Source organism: Fusarium odoratissimum (assembly GCF_000260195.1).
Source record: "Fusarium odoratissimum NRRL 54006 unplaced genomic scaffold supercont1.4, whole genome shotgun sequence".
NCBI classification, from domain to species: Eukaryota; Fungi; Ascomycota; class Sordariomycetes; order Hypocreales; family Nectriaceae; genus Fusarium; species Fusarium odoratissimum.
The window spans coordinates 1,511,001-1,528,519 of record NW_022158690.1 but is presented as its reverse complement, the minus strand read 5'-3'; the positions used below and the strand labels follow the sequence as shown (position 1 = coordinate 1,528,519).

General features: G+C 49.8%; 4 protein-coding genes and 1 non-coding gene across 6 annotated transcripts; 4 read left to right on the top strand and 1 right to left on the bottom strand.

Annotated features, from left to right (window-relative positions):
• Window positions 1-1,264: 1,264 nt before the first annotated feature.
• FOIG_03686 (uncharacterized protein) lies at window positions 1,265-5,750 on the top strand. Its single transcript, XM_031201685.1, has one exon. It carries the CDS (start codon window positions 2,794-2,796, stop codon window positions 5,374-5,376), a length of 2,583 nt encoding a protein of 860 aa, XP_031069209.1. The 5' UTR covers window positions 1,265-2,793; the 3' UTR covers window positions 5,377-5,750.
• Window positions 5,751-6,072: 322 nt separating this feature from the next.
• FOIG_03685 (uncharacterized protein) lies at window positions 6,073-11,527 on the top strand. 2 transcript variants are annotated; one of them, XM_031201684.1, is made up of 2 exons: window positions 6,075-10,594; window positions 10,808-11,495. In XM_031201684.1, the coding sequence occupies exons 1-2, from the start codon at window positions 6,442-6,444 to the stop codon at window positions 11,272-11,274; spliced, it is 4,620 nt and encodes a 1,539-aa protein (XP_031069208.1). In that variant the 5' UTR covers window positions 6,075-6,441; the 3' UTR covers window positions 11,275-11,495. The 2 variants fall into 2 exon arrangements, with proteins under 2 accessions (XP_031069207.1, XP_031069208.1); XM_031201683.1 differs by having other exon boundaries at window positions 6,073-11,527.
• Window positions 11,528-12,099: 572 nt separating this feature from the next.
• FOIG_03684 lies at window positions 12,100-12,190 on the top strand. Its single transcript has one exon. It is a non-coding gene; the product is annotated as a tRNA-Glu (tRNA).
• A 523-nt stretch (window positions 12,191-12,713) lies between these two features.
• FOIG_03683 (ubiquitin-conjugating enzyme E2-18 kDa) lies at window positions 12,714-15,830 on the top strand. Its single transcript, XM_031201682.1, has 2 exons — window positions 12,714-13,239; window positions 13,288-15,830. The coding sequence occupies exons 1-2, from the start codon at window positions 12,996-12,998 to the stop codon at window positions 13,539-13,541; spliced, it is 498 nt and encodes a 165-aa protein (XP_031069206.1). The 5' UTR covers window positions 12,714-12,995; the 3' UTR covers window positions 13,542-15,830.
• Window positions 13,341-16,685, bottom strand: FOIG_03682 (uncharacterized protein). The gene is made up of 2 exons (XM_031201681.1): window positions 13,882-16,685; window positions 13,341-13,828 (listed from the first exon to the last, which is right to left on the bottom strand). The coding sequence occupies exons 1-2, from the start codon at window positions 16,474-16,476 to the stop codon at window positions 13,727-13,729; spliced, it is 2,697 nt and encodes an 898-aa protein (XP_031069205.1). The 5' UTR covers window positions 16,477-16,685; the 3' UTR covers window positions 13,341-13,726.
• Between the last annotated feature and the right edge of the window lie 834 nt (window positions 16,686-17,519).

The following is a 17,519-nucleotide window of genomic DNA, read 5'->3' as shown; positions in this document are numbered from 1 at the left end:
CCTGAACTTCTAGGTTATGATGACTGAGCCGCAAATTTCACAAGCTTGGGACGGATGAGGTTGGGAATACCAAGCCCGAGACCAAACAAGATGAAGTAATGATCGACTGTGACAGCTGTTTCTTGCGCATATTCACGCTTCCTGCATATGATTAGTCTCCCTTCGCGACACCAACATGAAGACCCTGACTTGGCCCGACCTGTGAGTTGCTTGATTCCAAGGGAGCCCCAACGGGGTCTGCATCGACGATTGAAATTCAGTGGAGCTTAGTTGCCACTCACCACAAGAATTAAACTTCTACCGAGCAGCATATATAGCAATGCAATCTCGATAGATGTAAGCGGTGACAAGGAATAAGGGATGATTATATTCGGAAACACGATAACGTAAATTTGGTTGTTTCAGATGAAAACTATCATGATCCTCATGGTTGGTTATCTCAGCCGTTGATATCGAACATGTGCTGGGACAGGGGGTTTTAATGGCTGCGCTGCGGGCGTTTGCAAAGCTCTATTTGGACAGCTAGCATTGGTTCCCAGTAAACCAAACCCCCTGAGCTTGAGCTTTGATCAGAAATGGCTGGTTTCCATTCTAAACAATGGGTCTTGATGTTAAAATCCGCGGCCCGCGGATTAAGAAATGCTGAGTATCTGGAAATGGTTTCCTTTATCCTATGTAAGTGTTTATATGATTCAAGCCTAAGCTTATGCTCCTTAGTCCTAAGCTTTATGATGAGAATGGGTCCTAAGCTTAGGATGATGTGTTCATAGTTCATTTCAGTGATGATATGTGATTCAGCGACCTTGAGATTCCCTCTTTGCAGCCAGCCTATAACGCGCTTGCGCGGACATGTAAAGCTATCTTACACCAGAAATTCATTTAGTCCTGGCTGCTCTTGATTTCGGCAAGACGGATGCAAGCATGAATCGTCTAGAGGCTGGGCAGAGGATTTGAGTGGTAATCGAAGGGTCCTAAGTGACTATGGTTTCACAATCTGAGGCTCTTTTTGCGCACTTGAAACTGCCCCTACAGATTTTGTTTTTGGTGAGCCCCCACGCTGACGCGGATGGTAGCACAGTGAGTTGAGGACGGGAGTGCCTGGCGGCAAGCCACTGTGCGTGTGTGTGTGTGGTAGGAATGCAGGGGACAACTATCACAAGATTGATATTCTCAACGGGAACGGGAATCAACCGGGAGAAAAAGACTTTAAATCCGCCACCAGCCATCCACCACAAAAATTATCATAAATGATCGTCACCATCATGGCCGCTGACTATTTTCAGCTAATGCACCAAGAATACGAGATGGCGAAATGCGCCAGTATCTAAGAGATCGAGGAAAGTCAAAATAAGAGTGTTGACCTCAGATTGCCTCATTTGCAAAACAGCAAGGATCCATCATGAGCGCATCTCGGTCGTTTTCTTGGCTGTGACGTCAGCTTTCCAAACCCTGCGACTTGGTAAAAAAAAAATCCAATGATTTTCTGTCTTGCTTAAACCCCTGATCCAATGCATCTACAGTGGACTTGCGCCCGTCTTTTGTCTCGGGTTAGCGAGTGTGACTGCGTCAGATCGACCTATCTTTTATTTGTACTGCAGATGCAAGAATTTATTCACGCTTTCGTCCCTGATTTTCGGCCCATTTTCATCAGTGACAACTCAGTCATGATCTGCACCGATTTTGACCAAACAAGTTCAGGCTATATCAACAAAAGAACTTACCAAGCCCAGAATTGGGGAGTGTAATGGCCCGGCGGCATCCTCGGGGTTTCCATTTAGGGAGTTCCACGGGTGACACCATCCACACCGTCTTGGCCCCATGTCCTGACTCCCGGCGAGACGGCGTGGATACTGAACATTACTCGATGATGAAGGCCGGTGGCTTGCCTTGACCCTGAGCCCCGTGGTTCCACTTTCGACGGGCTACGGGCTATGGCCGACCGACCTTATCACCACTAGAGCAGAGCAAGATTTCTGTGTTGGCTGGATTCGGTCATGGAGGTGTGGGCATGTTTTCCTGTCTTGATGATGATGGTGGGAAGAAAAAAAAAAGTATGTATGATGAAATGTGAAAGAGAAAAGTCGAATGAAAATTGCTACGCAAAAGACGGGTAGCATATATGTTGCAGTAAAATCGGATAAAAATATCCATGAGAGAAATTCCACCTCCATAAAATCATTCTTCGCTCCCTGATCAAGCAAGCCTATCTGAGGTGACCCATTCTTCCTCCATCTTGGCTACAGTGCATTGTCTCCAGTGCTCCACGGTCGCAGGTCGATCTCTTAAAGCTCAACAGCATCCCCGTCACCCGCAGGGTTTCCAACAATTCCCCCAGATTCTCAACTACTTTGTTTCCTTTTCCTTTTGTCGAAAAACTTCTCTCGCTTTCATAAAAATTAAGTGGGAGACGAAAAGTCGATCAATTTGCTTGGGGTGACGACATCATAACACCTCAACACCAAGCAATATATCTTTGCGCATATACAAACGTGCACTGATCGCCTCACCAGGCGAGAATCAATCTGTTCGATCGATGTCGTGAGATATCATCGGTTGATCAGTCCACCTCGCTTCACTTTACTTTTTCTTATTCGTCTTTGTCTTTCATTTTTTTTTTTATCTCACTTCCTCACAACGGAGCTCTTGAGGATATTTCATCACTCATTCTCAACCATCATTCAGCAAGTCTCTTTCTTCATAGACTTTGCTTGCGGCGATACTTCCCCATCTTTCTTCCTCAGATATTGTCCTTGACAGAGCCTCGCGTTGTGAAAACCACTAAAAGGGGCCATCATGAGTTCCGATCCTCCGCCTCATGGCTTCGAGGAGAAGGAGTTGAAAGACTTCAATCTCAAACAACCACCTCCAACACGAAATCCATCCCAATTCAGCGCCTCACAGCAACAAGTACCAGCACGAACAGACTCGCCAAACCCAGCGCCCGAGCAAAAGCAATCTGCTCCATCACTCGACACATTCCCTACTCTTCAAGCACCGCATGAAACAAACGACTCGACCTCAATCAGATCACCTATTGGACAGCGCGCCGATGCCAGCCGACTTGACGATAACATCGAACTTCTGCGGATCGAGCGTGCTGTTTCTGCTGATGATGCGAGTCAAATGAGGAAGCGTGCTCATAATGTTGAGCCCGAGGATGCTTTCAATGCACCTATTCCCGCCGAGACCTATCATAATGAGAAGAAAGTGGATCCCGATGCTTCTTTATTAAAATTATGGATGTTTCTGAGAAAGTTTCCCCGTTTCGTTCGATATGTTGTGTATTTGATCCCTGGTGCTGCTATCCTTCTCATTCCTGTCTTGCTTGGTGCGTTCGCACTCAAGTCCGACGGCAAGCGACGAGATGTCAACGGTGTCGATCTCATGTGGTTTGGTATTTGGCTTGAGATCGTCTGGGGAGTTCTCTGGGTTTCTCGTATGATCACAAGTCTCCTGCCTCCAACTTTCAAGCTTGTTGCAAAGCTCTTTGGATCTACCAACGCCAAGAAGTGGAAGGACATTGGATACCAGCTTGACCTTCACACAGCCGTCTTCCTTTGGTTCCTTGCCATTCTCATCTCATTCGAGCCGACTATGCTGAACCACAACTTCCGGGATCGCAAGCCAAACTGGGTCAATATCATGAACAAGGTCATTATCGCTCTCTTCACCTTGGCGACACTCAATTTTGTCGAGAAGATCCTTATTCAATGGATCGCTTTCACCTTCCACCAGCGAACTTACGCTACTCGAATCGATAACAATAAGGCAGATATTGGTCAGCTTGTCCATCTCTATGAGCATGCCAAAGCCCACAATGAGAAGACCGACTACTTCTTCCAGCGCGGCAGCAACTCTGCCAGTGGTGCGCAAACTCCCCTGCAGACACTCCAGGACAACGCCCGAAACGCATGGAACAAAGTCGGTTATGTTGCTGGTCGAGTTGGAAATGATTTGATCGGCCGCAAGGTCGACAGCAACCACCCTCGCAGAGTTGTTAATGAACTGCTCAAGACCATGTCTACAGCTCACACCCTGGCCCGCCTGATCTATCGTTGTGCTGTCAAGGAAGGCGAAGACCTTGTCTACCTTGAAGACATGGAGAAGATCTTCGAAACTGAAGAAGAGGCCGAAGCTGCCTTTATGATGTTTGACAAGGACATGAACGGCGACATCTCACTCGACGAATTCGAAGCTGTGTGCAATGAGATCCATCTTGAAAAGAAGGCCATTGCCGCATCGCTCAAGGACCTTGATTCGGTGATTAAGAAGCTCGACAAGGTCTTTGTGTTCATCATCATCGTCATCACCATTATTGTCTTCATCTCGATTCTCTCTGGTTCAGCTGCTGCCGCTCTCGGTTCCGCAGGTACTGTGGTTCTCGGTCTGGCATGGGTTCTTCAGGCCACGGCCCAGGAGTTCCTCCAGTCTATCATCTTTGTCTTTGTCAAGCATCCCTTCGATGTTGGTGACCGTGTGACTGTTTACGGATCTACCGGCGACACCATGATGGGTGATGATTACTACGTGACTGAGATTTCTCTTCTATACACCGAGTTTAAGAAGATGCAGGGTCACATCGTGCAGGCTCCCAACTCACTTCTCAACAACCTTTTCATTCTGAACCAGCGACGATCAAACGGTTTAGCTGATGTTCTTCCTCTGGTGATGCGCTTCGGTACTCCTCAGCATATGATTGATGACCTCAAGGCCCGTATGACCGACTTTTGTCTGGCGAACAAGCGTGACTATGCGCCTCGCATCATTACTGAGATGACCAAGGTTGATGAAGTGCGATCGTGCAGTATGAACATGATCTTCTTCCACAAGACCAACTTCCAGAACGAACTGCTCCGTCTCAACCGTCATAACAAGTTTGTCACGGAGTTGATGACTCAGATGGTCAACGTTGGTATCCAGTCACCGTTCCGCATCGAGCCTGGTGGCAGTCGTGAGCATCCGATGTATTGGTCTGGTCTCCAGCCTCCTCCTGCGTATGGAAAGGAGCCCGATCATGGCGGTGTTGAGCTTCACGACAAGCCCGCCCATGACCGGCCTCTTCACTCTGAAGGTCCTCCTCTGAGCCATGTTTCCTCAACCTACAGCCGCCGAGGCGTCGATCGCATGGGTTCCATTGACAACAATGTGAACGACTTCCAAGATGTTTTCGAAAACAGACGAGACAACATCCACGCACAGCGACTTGCTTCTATCCGAGAAAAGGAACGGGGCTCCCGAATCGAAGATGAGAAGGAGCGTCGTTCGCTTGCCAGTTCTTCAGGAGTGGATCGCCGTACTTCGACGGACAGTCGATCCCGGGTGTTCGGTCGCGTTAGGACTGGGTCTAAGAGCCGACGTCCGGGCGATATTGTCTGAGGACTGTTATGAGATTATGAACAAAGCTAGCATTATAGAGTTCCAGATTGGTATATCTGGGGAGGTGCATAATTTTCTTTTATTTGCGTTTTTATCATGCACATTGAGTGTGCTTTGATATTTTGGTCAGATAGGATTGTAGAGTATAGACAGCGAATATTCGACAAGATTGACTTGACTGATCTGATAAATGTCCCAGGCTGAAGTGATGGACATTTGACGATCTATTCGACCGCATCATAGACGAGGTGCCATTAATTGGAATCTGTATGATGGAACCCGCGGAAGCGAGGACATACAGCGATGATCCTGGACTGTTGGAAGTGATGTAATGTTTGATGTAGAGAGAATAGTTGGCGAACCATGAGCATCGGGTATCAGAGTCTGGCAATCGGAAGGGTATGTCATCTCGCAAGGCCTGAGAGACTCTAGATCACTATTAAAGCACTCATCCTGGAGGATCGCACTGTTTCTCAGGAGAACTCCAACTCCAGGTCCATTGACCCCTCAATCAAGGCTGACACCCTAGTCTAAGGGAACCAAGACCATGGTGGTAATTAGAGCTATTAGCGTAATTAAAGGGTCCTCTAAATCCGCCTTACAAGGCCCGTATCCAATAGCAAAACAGCTGATCCCATAGCTCGTCGGTCAAAGTGGAGAGTGCGCTCAGCTCCCGCGTAGGATCATCAGGCTGGACAATTGAAACCTTGGGCGCTTGTTTGACGACAGAAGGAATGTGTACCTGAGCGTTTATATATTAGCAGTATTCATTTCATCTCCTCTAATACACTTATCTCTTCTGCACGTTAAACGCCGAATCACTGTTGTAATTCCTTCGTGCCCTGTCCTTCCGGAGCTATCGCTGCCTGAGGTCATTCGCATCCAATGGTTGGTGGCTGCGTAGTTCAGCTGAAGCTCGCCCTTAACCGCCCGGCCACATCACCAAAGCCTCGTTTTCTCTACACCTCCGAGGACGGAATTTACGCTCCCTCAAGTATCAGCCATGCCCATCGCAGCGGCGCAATAATATCGACCTCTCCCTAGCGCAAACGAAGCGATAGAACCATGTCGGGCCTACCAGAAGGCTGGGAATCCGACTACGATGGCCGACGCTGGTTCTACAAGTACAAGCCAACGGGGCATATTCAGTACCACTTCCCAAAGGAAGGCGACGAGTTTCCCGACTTCATAGATACGTTTTCGCCAGCGCCAGTCCTTGCGCCCGAAGAACGTCTCGAATCGCAGCAGCAGGTCCGAAGATATGCGAGCACGACTACACCTGCGAAGTTGAGCCCGAAAAAGGAAGATGGAGGTTATGGTATGTCGGCTACGGCGCGGCCCGTAAGCATGACATGGGATGGTGGGTTTGAAGATGAGGAGAATGGAGTGTTTCAGCCAGAAAACTTTATGTATCTGGGGCCTGGCACTTATAATGATGTGAGCCCACTGGCAGAGGAGGAAGAGGAGGCTGCGAGACGGGTTGTTGCGGGCGGAATTGAAGGAAGAGTTGAGAAAAGCTCCTCTAAAGGTGTGAGTCCTCTAAACAGTGAGAGGACGACGCCTGCTCAAGGGACGACAATCGCGGGTCCGGTCACAGGAGAACCCGTCTTGGTGCCGCCTACAGTTGTTGAAGAGGTTCATGAGATGCCGGTCGTCGAGCCTCCTCCACCGCATGATCCTGTGGGCATTATTGCCGAGATGCCGACAGACGACACAGCTCAGGCCCATATTGAGAAACACCCTCCACCGGTCGAGATGGCGGATAACATGGTCCTGGCGCCTATTGAGACTGCAGTTTCTATGATGGCTGAGTTACCAGAGCGAACCAGTCCGAAGACCAAGAAAAAGGAGGAACCACAGCTTGCACCTGGATCACTGCGGGACTATGGCGCACAAATGCAGCCGTTACGGATATCCAAGAAGCCTGCTGAGGAGATGCCGCCTGGCTTTCAATCATATAAGCCAGCAGATATTTCTGTTGATATACCCCCAAACCCAGCGCATCTTCGACGAGCGACTTTCCAACCTGGGGGGTCAATGATGGACGCAAGTCCTGTTCGGCCTCCTGATAGAGGTCATTCTGGTACGCCCAATGTCCTGTCGCCGCCTCAGGTACCACCAAAGCGTCCTCTCGATGAGCCTTCACAGCCTCAAATACCGCCAAAGCACCCTGAACAACCTCCTCCTCTGAGCATCGCTAACAATGGATCTTTGGTCCCGGATCAGCAACCAGAGTTATCCCATATGCCTTCTGTACTGAAGCCAGCACGAGGAAAAGTTCCTGGTCAGCAAGCTGTGCCTGGTCCTGCAAGACCACCACAAGGACATGGTTACGTACCGCCTACACAAGGGAAACATCCTCCATCTATGACTCCAGCACCCCTTGTTCAGCAACAGCGCCTAGAAGAACCGCGAATGGGCGTCCAAAGGGTCAACACTGTGCCTGAACTATTACCTTCTCAGAGACCACAGTCCACCGTCCAAACTGGACATCAGGTGTTAGCACCTAGTACAATGAATCAGCAACATGTACCAAAACGACCGGCTAGTGTGATGCCTGATATGATGGCTGGACAATCTCGGGAACAAATCCAAGGCCGTTACAATGCTGGGCCGCAACAAGGCGGAAATCTACCTTATCGAGGTCCAGTTGAGAATGTGCCACCGACAGGTCTTCCGCGATCGGAAACTGCAGGGCCTATAACTCCATTTCCTCCATACCCAGTTGATAATCCACCTTATCCTGATGATGGACCAGTTTATCACAGAGAGAACCCGCCATACCCAGAAGAACCTTTTGTACAGAAGCAAATACCAGGTCAAGGCTCTAGCGATCCATCTCCCCCCATACCCAGCAACCGGCGACACTCATCATTTAGCTCTGCAGTCATCTCGCCAGATTCGAGACACGGCAGCATGTCATTTCCCACTCAAACGCCATCTCCCATGGAACATAGTCGTCGCGCATCAACCAATTCAAGCATCAATCCAAACTATACGCCTTCTCCTGTTTCCCAAACTTCGTCTTCAATGCAGAGTTTCTCACCAACGCCTCCGTCTGTTCCGGCCAATCAGTATCAACAAGGATCATACTTTACTATGCAAGATGTTGAAGGTCAAGGCCATAACATTGCTGCCCGAGACGTGCTGCGCAAGAAATCTCTAAGTCGAAGCACGGATGCTAGACGTAGCTCGGTCGGGGCAGACCCTGTTGCTGCCCAACGTGGATCACCTTTGGCGCAACAAACTGGACAGGGTTATAATATTGCACCTCAGGGAGTATCACGTTCGCAGTCCCTTCGACAATTACCTCAAGGAAATGTTGCACCACAAAATCAACCTCCCACTGCGCCTACGCCGCCACCACCACCACAGGGACAACAAGGCCTAGGACGCATCGAGGAGTACGAAGAAGCTCCGGGCGCAACAGTGAGTCGGTCTTCGACCGTGAGTGTATCAACGGACATGAGGAAGGGATCAGGAGGTTCGTCTGTGCAGCCAAGTCCGATGGGAAGTCGAAGAACAAGTTGGCAAGCTGAAAGCCCGAAAAATATTTCACCTATCCAGTTCCAAGGACAGCAGGGCCCAATACCACAGGGCCATGCAGGACAGCCTATGCATCAAATGCAAGCTCCTCAAGGTGCTCCTATGGCAGCTCAGAATCCGAAGCAGTTGCAGCGAAAACCTTCACAAGGACATGCACCTCAACCTCAAAACCAACAATTGTCTGCCCGAGATTCGAGAGCACCTCAGGGAGTGCCTCCACAGCAAGGCCCTGGATCACAGGGGCAACCTATGCAAGGCCAGGTGATACCACCCCAGGTTCAAGGGAAAGCACCTCATCCTGGGCAGGTATCTACACCGGTGCAGAATGTTCTCCATAAACCTCCTCCTGCGCCTGCCCCAACGCCTCCAGCGCTAGCCCCTAAGCCTACACCAACGAGGTTGCAAAAACGCTCGTCTTATCCAGCCAGTCCAGCAGGACAGCTGCCTCCTCAACTCCAGTTCCCGCAGGGCCCTGTTCCTCCTGGGCAAATGCCACAAGGTCCAACGCCAGGTCCAATGCCTCCACAAGGACAACAACAAATGGCCTATCATGGCCAAGGATCTAACGGGAGAATGCAGCCGCAAGTCCAGATTCCTCCAAACCAACAGCAATGGCAACCTGGCATGCAGCCTATGACACCTCAGGGCTCTCGCCCAGTCTCTATGCAGATGCCAACTCAGGCTTCACAAAGCGCTGGGGCAAAGGAAGGCAAGGAGGGAAAGAAGTGGCTCAAGTGGTTGAAGGGTGGCTCCAAATCTGTTTCACATAGTCCAACTACGCCAGTCATTTCTTCACCTATATCACCTCCTGTTGGACGTCCCAGTTGGGGCGGTGGAGAGTATGCTCAGCAAGCTGTATGGCAGCCCGGGCAGCCTATGTCTTCTGCCAAACCAGGCTTCCAGGGAAATACGGTGCCTCCTCAATCTCAACCTGGACAGATGCATCAACCAGCTCAACCACCAACTCAGCCCGTCCAGGCACCCCCTCAGCATGGCCAGATGGGTTTCAGACCTGGTCAACCACTTCCTCGGACTGGACCACTACCGCCTCAAGCCGCTCAGTTTCCCCAGACCAGTCAAGCGTCTCAGCAGCCAGGCCAGATTATCCCTCAAACCATGCAATTGCCTTCTCAACAACGGCAACCACCTCAGAACAGACAGATGCCACTACAGCAGGGACAGATAAATACCCAGCCAGGACCAGCACCGACTCCATCGAGCCAGATTCCTCCTCAAGCAATGCAGTTGCCGTCCCAGAACCGACAGTCACCTCCCCAACAGGAACGAATGCCCACTCAACAGGTTCAAACGCAACCGCAGTTTAATCAAATGACGTCTAAACCTGGCCAAGTTCCTCCCCCAGGTCCAGCACCGAGAGATCGACAGCCTGAGCCTAGAGGATACTCAACGGGAGGGCCATCTGTAGGAGTCTCGGCAACACAGCCTGTGACTATGCCTCCTAAAGTGCCAGACCCTTCCATGGCTCCTCCTGTAAGAGTTGAACTGAGCAACATTTCTCAGCGACAAGCGCCACCTCAAAGACAACCATCCCCAGCCCAACCAAAAGCTTTGGAACAAGCACCTATGCCTCAGTCTAAAGCTCCTAAGCCGCCTCAACCTCCACAAATTGCTACGCCAAACACCCTTCAACCTCAGCCAAACAGCCAGAGAGGTATATCTCCACCCCCGCCTGCAGTGAGCCCCGGCTTGTCTGACGCGGCTGCTTCCTCGATAAGTCACATATCCTCTTACAGAAGAGACAGCTTCTCGGATGCTGGGTCAATCACAACCATCGAGGTGGCTCAGGCACAGCCACAGCCTGTTTTGAAACCTTCCATCGTTCAAGTCCACAGGAGATCAACTGACATGATTAGCAAATCTCAAGTCCATCTGAATAACGACTCTCAGTCAAGCTCGGATGTGACTCCGAGAATATCCGCAGAGACTGCTCGTGTGGGAACAGAGGCTACTCCGCCTCCCTCAAACCTACAATATCAGCAGGCTGCTTCTAGACCTGAGCCCATACCTCAGGTCAACACTTCAAAGCACGATATCACCACAGCACCTTTGATCTCCAAACCCGACGAGCCAAAGTTTGTCCAACCCCATACACGGGACCAACATATGAACAAGGAGCTAGCACCGCACAAGGCTGATCATCGCTCTGCGGCTTATCCCAATTCCAGTATTCAAAATCAACACAGCAACAATAATACCAAACCGGTTTCGAATATACCACAACCGGCACCTGCCAAGCCAGCTGCCCCAGCCGCAGAAGACAAATGGGCAAAAAAACCAGTAGTAGACTATTCTGGTGGAGACTGGGGAGATGACGATGACTGGGACTACTGATATCTTGATTGTATACATGGCTTCACATTTCTTAGCGATCATATGGCGGAGTTCACTATCCATTGTCAAGAGTTTGAGATTGTATAAGAGCAGGAACTTAATTGGGAAAGTCTAGATAGAAAACTTAGTAATCGACAATCAAGAGTTGGTAGTTGGCTGTTCTCTGGTGGTTATAAACATGGAAACTGTTTGCTGGTGTTTGACTTCCCTTTCTTGGCCGCTTTTGTTCCTGGAGTAACACGCTCAAAACAATCGGCCCAGCATTCTCCCGCTCGCTCTGAGAAGTGTTTTCAACAACACAAAGACAATGTTTGTTTGTTCTGGCAGAGAGATGAGTCACCTGCCTAAGAATGCTTGTCTTGTGTAAACTCTGCAGTTGAAAGAAGATCCCCATGATGTAAGTCAACGATAAATGCAAACAATACATGAAGGCGACCAAAGGTTTTCCTGAACGTTTCCAGGTATGTAAGTATAGCTTTTAGGACAAAGGGTGCTAGCATGGCATCCACTTCAGAATTACGAGCAAGATCCTGTAAGATATCCTGGTTTTGGTCGATCTCATACATCTGGATATGGACAGTATCGAATTGAGGGCGTCGAGAATGCTCATATAAATACATACACTCTGGATGGTCGATATACAATAAGAGAAACAACAAGAGAATTGACTTACACGGCACTTGTCCAGAGTAACTCCACAAACAGCCAATCAACGCATTTTCCCCAAGAGCCAATGTTACTGAGTGGGTCCTAAACCAAGGGCTCTCCACAAATTGCAAAATCGGTTATAGTATTCAAAATGAACGTAGTTCTTCAACAAACACATCCGGTGTGGTGTATCGGTTTATCATTCCGCGTTTTCAATTGCACTGCAATAAATACCGCGGCGAGCGGGGTTCGACTCCCCGCACCGGAGAATCTAACGAGCTCATTACGAGTTGGTGATCTTTTTTGTGGTGTTTTACAATTCGTGGCGAGACATATTGACCATGCCGAGAGTCAGCGGTATTCTTTTTTTTTTTTTTTTTTTTTAGCGATATATTCCCTACTCAGAAACCAGCTTACTCATGGGCTTTCCTTAATGGATTGATTATAGAAATCTTAATTAACAAACTACTTTTGTATGAGAATGCCTCTTGAAGTTTCTTTTCAGCTTCGTGGGTAGAACATCCACGAACACTTAGTACTATCTGAGAAGCCAAGCCATTTCTAGCTGATACGAACCCCTTGATATGAAGCATCAGCTTGTATACTACAGTAGGATAACCTCATCTTGCTCTGCTTCTCATCATGTTTCACTACCCAGTCAGCTTCTCTCATAGAGTTAAAGTCAGCGTACCTGCACGAACATGGTGCTTACGTGTTTTCATCAATCCCAATATATCCAATTATCCGGTTCAGTCACTCAGCTCTCATTTTGGCTTCATTATTGCTCCCAGCTGTCAGATCCATGATTCTTTGACATCTGCCAAAAACGGCAAAAGACCATCGACGCCGAAATAAAATTGTGGGGTGGTCCGTATCCCGGGGTCCCCACTAGCCGTCACCTTCCCTCCACCTTGTCCGAAACGTACCTTCCTTCCGCTTCTCTGAGTCTGTTCGAACAACATCATTGCATTTCTCGTCTAGCGTCTACAACGTTGATTCCTTAGAATACATCCTTTCTTTGTTCGTAACTAGCTAGCATAGGTACTCTCCCCCTATTGACTACACCCCACATCATGACGTCTACCGCCCACCGCCGCCTACTCCAAGAGTATCGCGCTCTCACCAACAACCCACCAGAAGGCATCACCGCCGGCCCCATCTCTGAAGACGATCTTCTTCACTGGGAATGCCTTATTCAAGGTCCTGAGGGTACTCCCTTTGAGGGTGGCGTCTTTCCTGCGGAGCTCAAGTTCCCAAAGGACTATCCGCTTGCCCCGCCATCAATGAAGTTCCTCGCCGATGTGTGGCACCCCAATGGTTCGTCAACTCTTCAGTCTTTCGCATGCTCATACTGACTTTCTACAGTGTACCCTAGTGGTCTGGTATGCATTTCGATCCTTCACCCTCCTGGCGACGATCCCAACCATTACGAGCACGCATCCGAACGATGGTCACCTATTCAGTCTGTCGAGAAGATCCTAATCTCTGTCATGAGCATGCTCGCCGAGCCCAACGACGAGTCTCCTGCAAACGTTGAGGCAGCAAAGATGTGGCGTGAACGGCGCACCGAATACGAGAATAAGGTCCGCGAAGGCGTCCGAAAAATGCTGGGTCTATAGCATATAAATACTTAGTGGCAAGGAGTATTGGCGCACATTTTTGACACGGCGAAGCATGGCATAGCATGGTGTTCGGCAGCGGTATCGCCGCCTAAATAGAATTCATATACTCATCCGACATCCGTCTCAAGACACGCTTCTAATTGAACGCTCTACAAACTCCGTCCCTCATGCTCATGCATAGATCATAGTCCATTGTCCGCCTTAAACTTATCCCAGCTCTCGTTGAGAGTGCTAAACACCAATCCTGCGATCAACCTGACCTCGGTACTTGCGTTTTGAGGAAGCTGCGACATGTTAGAAAGATTCTTGACAGGGTCATGTGTGATACAATGCTTACCTTGTCAGGATGTGTCTTTGCGATAGCTTTCATATACGAGATCTTGACCTTATTGTTCATAACTAGTTCGTGCAAGCCCACCTTCTTCCATCCACTGTTCTCCCACAGTACGCTATCGAGACTAGCAAGCAGAGCCCGAATATTGTCTCGTTTTCCGTCGCGCCAGGCAGATACCTTGGCATCAACCTTCTCGGAGAGCACAAACTTCTCGTCGTCCTCCTTGGCTGCAGCCTCATTTGCCTCACGAAGACGCGTGACGGCCTCGGAGCTCTTTTGAGGTCCAAGACTGGCTGTTGCGGAGGGTCTAGGTCGAGGTTTGGCGGCTGCTGGTTTCGGTGCTGGCTTGGGCTTGGGTGCCAGAGTGTTTTGGCATCTCTGTCGACCCTTAATGGCATTCGATCCACCAACGCCACTCTCGACACACAACTGCCAGACCGCACTAGCATCGCCCCATTTCTCCATCTGTTCTAGAGCCTCTGCTTTCCTGCTCAAGGCCTTACCGTAAAGGTCTTTCAGGTCTCGGTTTTCGTCTACTCCACTCTCATTCTTCACAGCCACCACTTCTCCTTGACCATTGCCAGGTCCGATAAGCTTGAGTGCACTATCGGCATCTTCGACAGCCTGCTTGGGCTCTCCGGTCTTTAGCGCAGTCAAAGCACGGTTGCAGAGGAGGAGGATGGCAAGAGGATGTGTCGGTGGAACAGCTGACAGCGAAGACGAGTAGGATGAGTGGGCAGCAGCATAGTCACCTCGCTTGAAGTGAGCTGTACCCTGGAGGCGGTGCTGTGTAGAGGTTTGGAGCGCGACGGGGCTGATGGACGGGATCTCCCGAGCTGGTCGTGGTGATGGTCTTGAGACAGGGGGTGAGGGTCGCTTAGCCTGTGGAGTTGGTCGAGGAGAAGGCTGAGCGGGTCGTGAAGGCATAGACTGGGATGGTCTAACTTCTTGAGAGTTGAAGAGTAGATCTGATTCTGGTTCCGCCGGCTTGGATGTCGGCGCTGGCGAAGAGGCCTGTGAAGATGTCTTATTTCTCCTATTAGGGCTTCTATAAGTAGAGATCTCATCATCTGCCGCCAGTCTGTTGAGTCGTGATTTAGAATCAAAAGCCGATGTCGGTGGTTGCGCCTGCTGTTGCCATCGAGGTGCTGGACTGGCACGACTGCCAGCAGAGTGAGCGGGTGATTGTCCCCTCGATGTCTGAGGAGTAGCCCTCTGCTCAGTAGGTCGACTGTTAGTCCGACGAGGCTGGGGACGGCCGCCAGCTTCAAGCATCATAGCTTCGTCTGTAGCGTCTGCTCGTGCCTTTCCTGCGCTTTGCGATCTGGACTGGTGCTGTGCTTCCCGCATCCACTTAGGTTGGCTTGGGTCGCCTTCTTGTTGGAAATCAGCGACAGCCTGCTGCATCTTCTTCTGTCCAGTCTTCCAAAGTGAGTTAGCAGTCTTGAACAGGCTGTTACCCATTGCAGCAGCTGTCTTTGCCAAGTCCTGATCGCCTGCTGCAGGCGACCTGCTATCACCTCTTGGAGGTCGACTTCCGGGCCTACTAGAACTAGCAGACGAGGGTTTCGCCTGCGCCTGTTCCTTGGATTTTCGATGCGCCTCGTCCAGAAGCCAATTGACCGCAGCTTGAGCATTGTAACCGTCACCGCTCTCAACCAAAGCACGTCGGGCATCGTCAGCGGAGAACCCATAGTCCACAAGTTGCGCCACAGCTCGATCAAAAGGATCCTTGTTGACTCGTGGTGTTCGTTCAATATATTGCTCACGTGCTGGGGTAGCTTCCTCTTCAGATGAGCTTGAGTCCTCGTCTTCAATAGGCTTTCCAGGTTCCGCATTTGGTCTGCTGGCTTCCTGTTTACGTCGTACTTCCTCAACAGGACGTGCAAGATCTCCCAAAAAGTCGTCATCATCTGCCAATTGGGTAGATGCCGCAGGAGCAGCAGCGGGTTTCATCTGGTTCAGGCCAAAGGGATCATCATCTTCAACTCCAGAGGCGCCTCCATTCGCTCCTTTTCCGTTAGGATTCCATGCGTTGGGGTCGCTCAAGTTAATTGGCGCAGCTGCTGGGGCGCCATTCGCTGATGTCGATCGATGCGACTCGGGAGGAGGATAATAACTCGAATTGTCGACTTTGGTATCTTTATTGAAGGCGGCAAAGAGGTCGTCGTCGTCGATTTTTGGCGTGTTCGAGATAGGCGGCGGTTGTAACGCAGGGCTCGTCGATGCACCTCTGCTTCCAAGTGCATCCCAGAACTGTCCATTACCAAACTGAGCCTCCTGTTGTTTCCTCCTCTCCTCTTCCTTCTGTCGCTTCTCAGCCTCAAGTTGCGCCTGTCGCTCAGCCAAACTCAAGTTCTGCTTCGACTTTGCCGGTCCGAAATTCATCAAATTGCTGAAACTATCCTGCGATGGCTTCGTCGGTGCCGGCTTAGGGGCCACGGAACCAGAGCCCTGTGTGGACAGAGGCGTGTTACGACCTGAGCCCAAAGGGGATGGTGTTGGTCGCATGGGCGCGAATGCCGAGTTCATAATAGGCGGCTTCGGTTGGCCGCCGGCTGGCTTAGAGGACCAATCGAGGCCTGAGAGGTCGTCCATCGTGAAATATCTGGTATGTTATTGGAAATAGTTAATCATAGTACGAGAAGTGAAGTAGTTGTCTGTTATCGCAACTGTGAGATGCGACCCCAGCCAGGGGCCGCATTCGGGTGTGGGGTTATGTGGCTGTGCGTAGCTTGTGGCTGCCTTATCACATGATTCTGTACGGTTCTACAGATCAGGTCCAAAGCGTTCACTCCTGTTTGCTTGATGGAATCGACTTAAGTGAAATGTTCTAGCAAACTCGGTAGACTTAATTGGATATCTCGTAAACTCAGCCAGCCATGTCTGAAAGCAAAGACATTGGCGTTTGAAAGTTACTTTGTCTTCCATACGCTGCCACAGCTTGACTGAAAAGAATTGTAAGTAATTACTGGCCAACCCGAAAGGGGAATACAAGACTGAGTAGCAGGGCAATGTATTCCAGACCAATGAATATTGCCATTGACAAAGCTGATTCACTTACACACCATACGTCGCCTACCCTGTACTACTCTGATGGTTGATATGGACAATACTGCCATTATACGCAAGCATACGATATAAGTTTGTTTGAGTAAGTGACAACTAACAGCGCACAGCCATTGATGTGAGCCACGAGTTGAACTGTTAGAGCGTAATTTTTCATCCTCATTATCCCTCCCTCAAGGATACAAAAGGTCTTGCGGATGCATGATCATGAAAGTAGTGACATTATCGCTAGGATTCTATAATTTAGCCCCGCATCCTACTACACTCATGTTCAGTTGTGTGATCAGTGATGTTTCGTGATGAAACGAGGCGATGGTCTCCAAAATGCCCAAATAACGCGGGTATTAGGCACCAGGACCCTGTTCTCAAATTAGATTGTACCATCGTTACAACAGCTATAGTAGTAACCAATAAATAAAACAGCCAAGGAGCTTTGGGCGGTTCTGGACTGTCTACTGTAGCAAACGTGCATGGCGCTGGTTCAACGAGCTTTGAGGCAACCGAGAAACGTGGCCATGGTTGTACTGCCATCCAGAAAACTCACTCTCATTAATGAGCTAAAGATTTGCAGA

What these genes read in the sequence shown, in the direction of transcription:
- FOIG_03685 (XM_031201683.1), top strand. Translation starts at nt 6,442, where the DNA reads ATGTCGGGCCTACCAGAAGGCTGGGAATCCGACTACGATGGCCGACGC.
- FOIG_03683 (XM_031201682.1), top strand. Translation starts at nt 12,996, where the DNA reads ATGACGTCTACCGCCCACCGCCGCCTACTCCAAGAGTATCGCGCTCTC. An exon ending in CGATGTGTGGCACCCCAATG is followed by an intron (nt 13,240 to 13,287) that starts GTTCGTCAACTC and finishes GACTTTCTACAG; the next exon opens with TGTACCCTAGTGGTCTGGTA.
- FOIG_03686 (XM_031201685.1), top strand. Translation starts at nt 2,794, where the DNA reads ATGAGTTCCGATCCTCCGCCTCATGGCTTCGAGGAGAAGGAGTTGAAA.
- FOIG_03682 (XM_031201681.1), bottom strand. Translation starts at nt 16,476, where the DNA reads ATGGACGACCTCTCAGGCCTCGATTGGTCCTCTAAGCCAGCCGGCGGC. An exon ending in CAAAGACACATCCTGACAAG is followed by an intron (nt 13,829 to 13,881) that starts GTAAGCATTGTA and finishes AACATGTCGCAG; the next exon opens with CTTCCTCAAAACGCAAGTAC.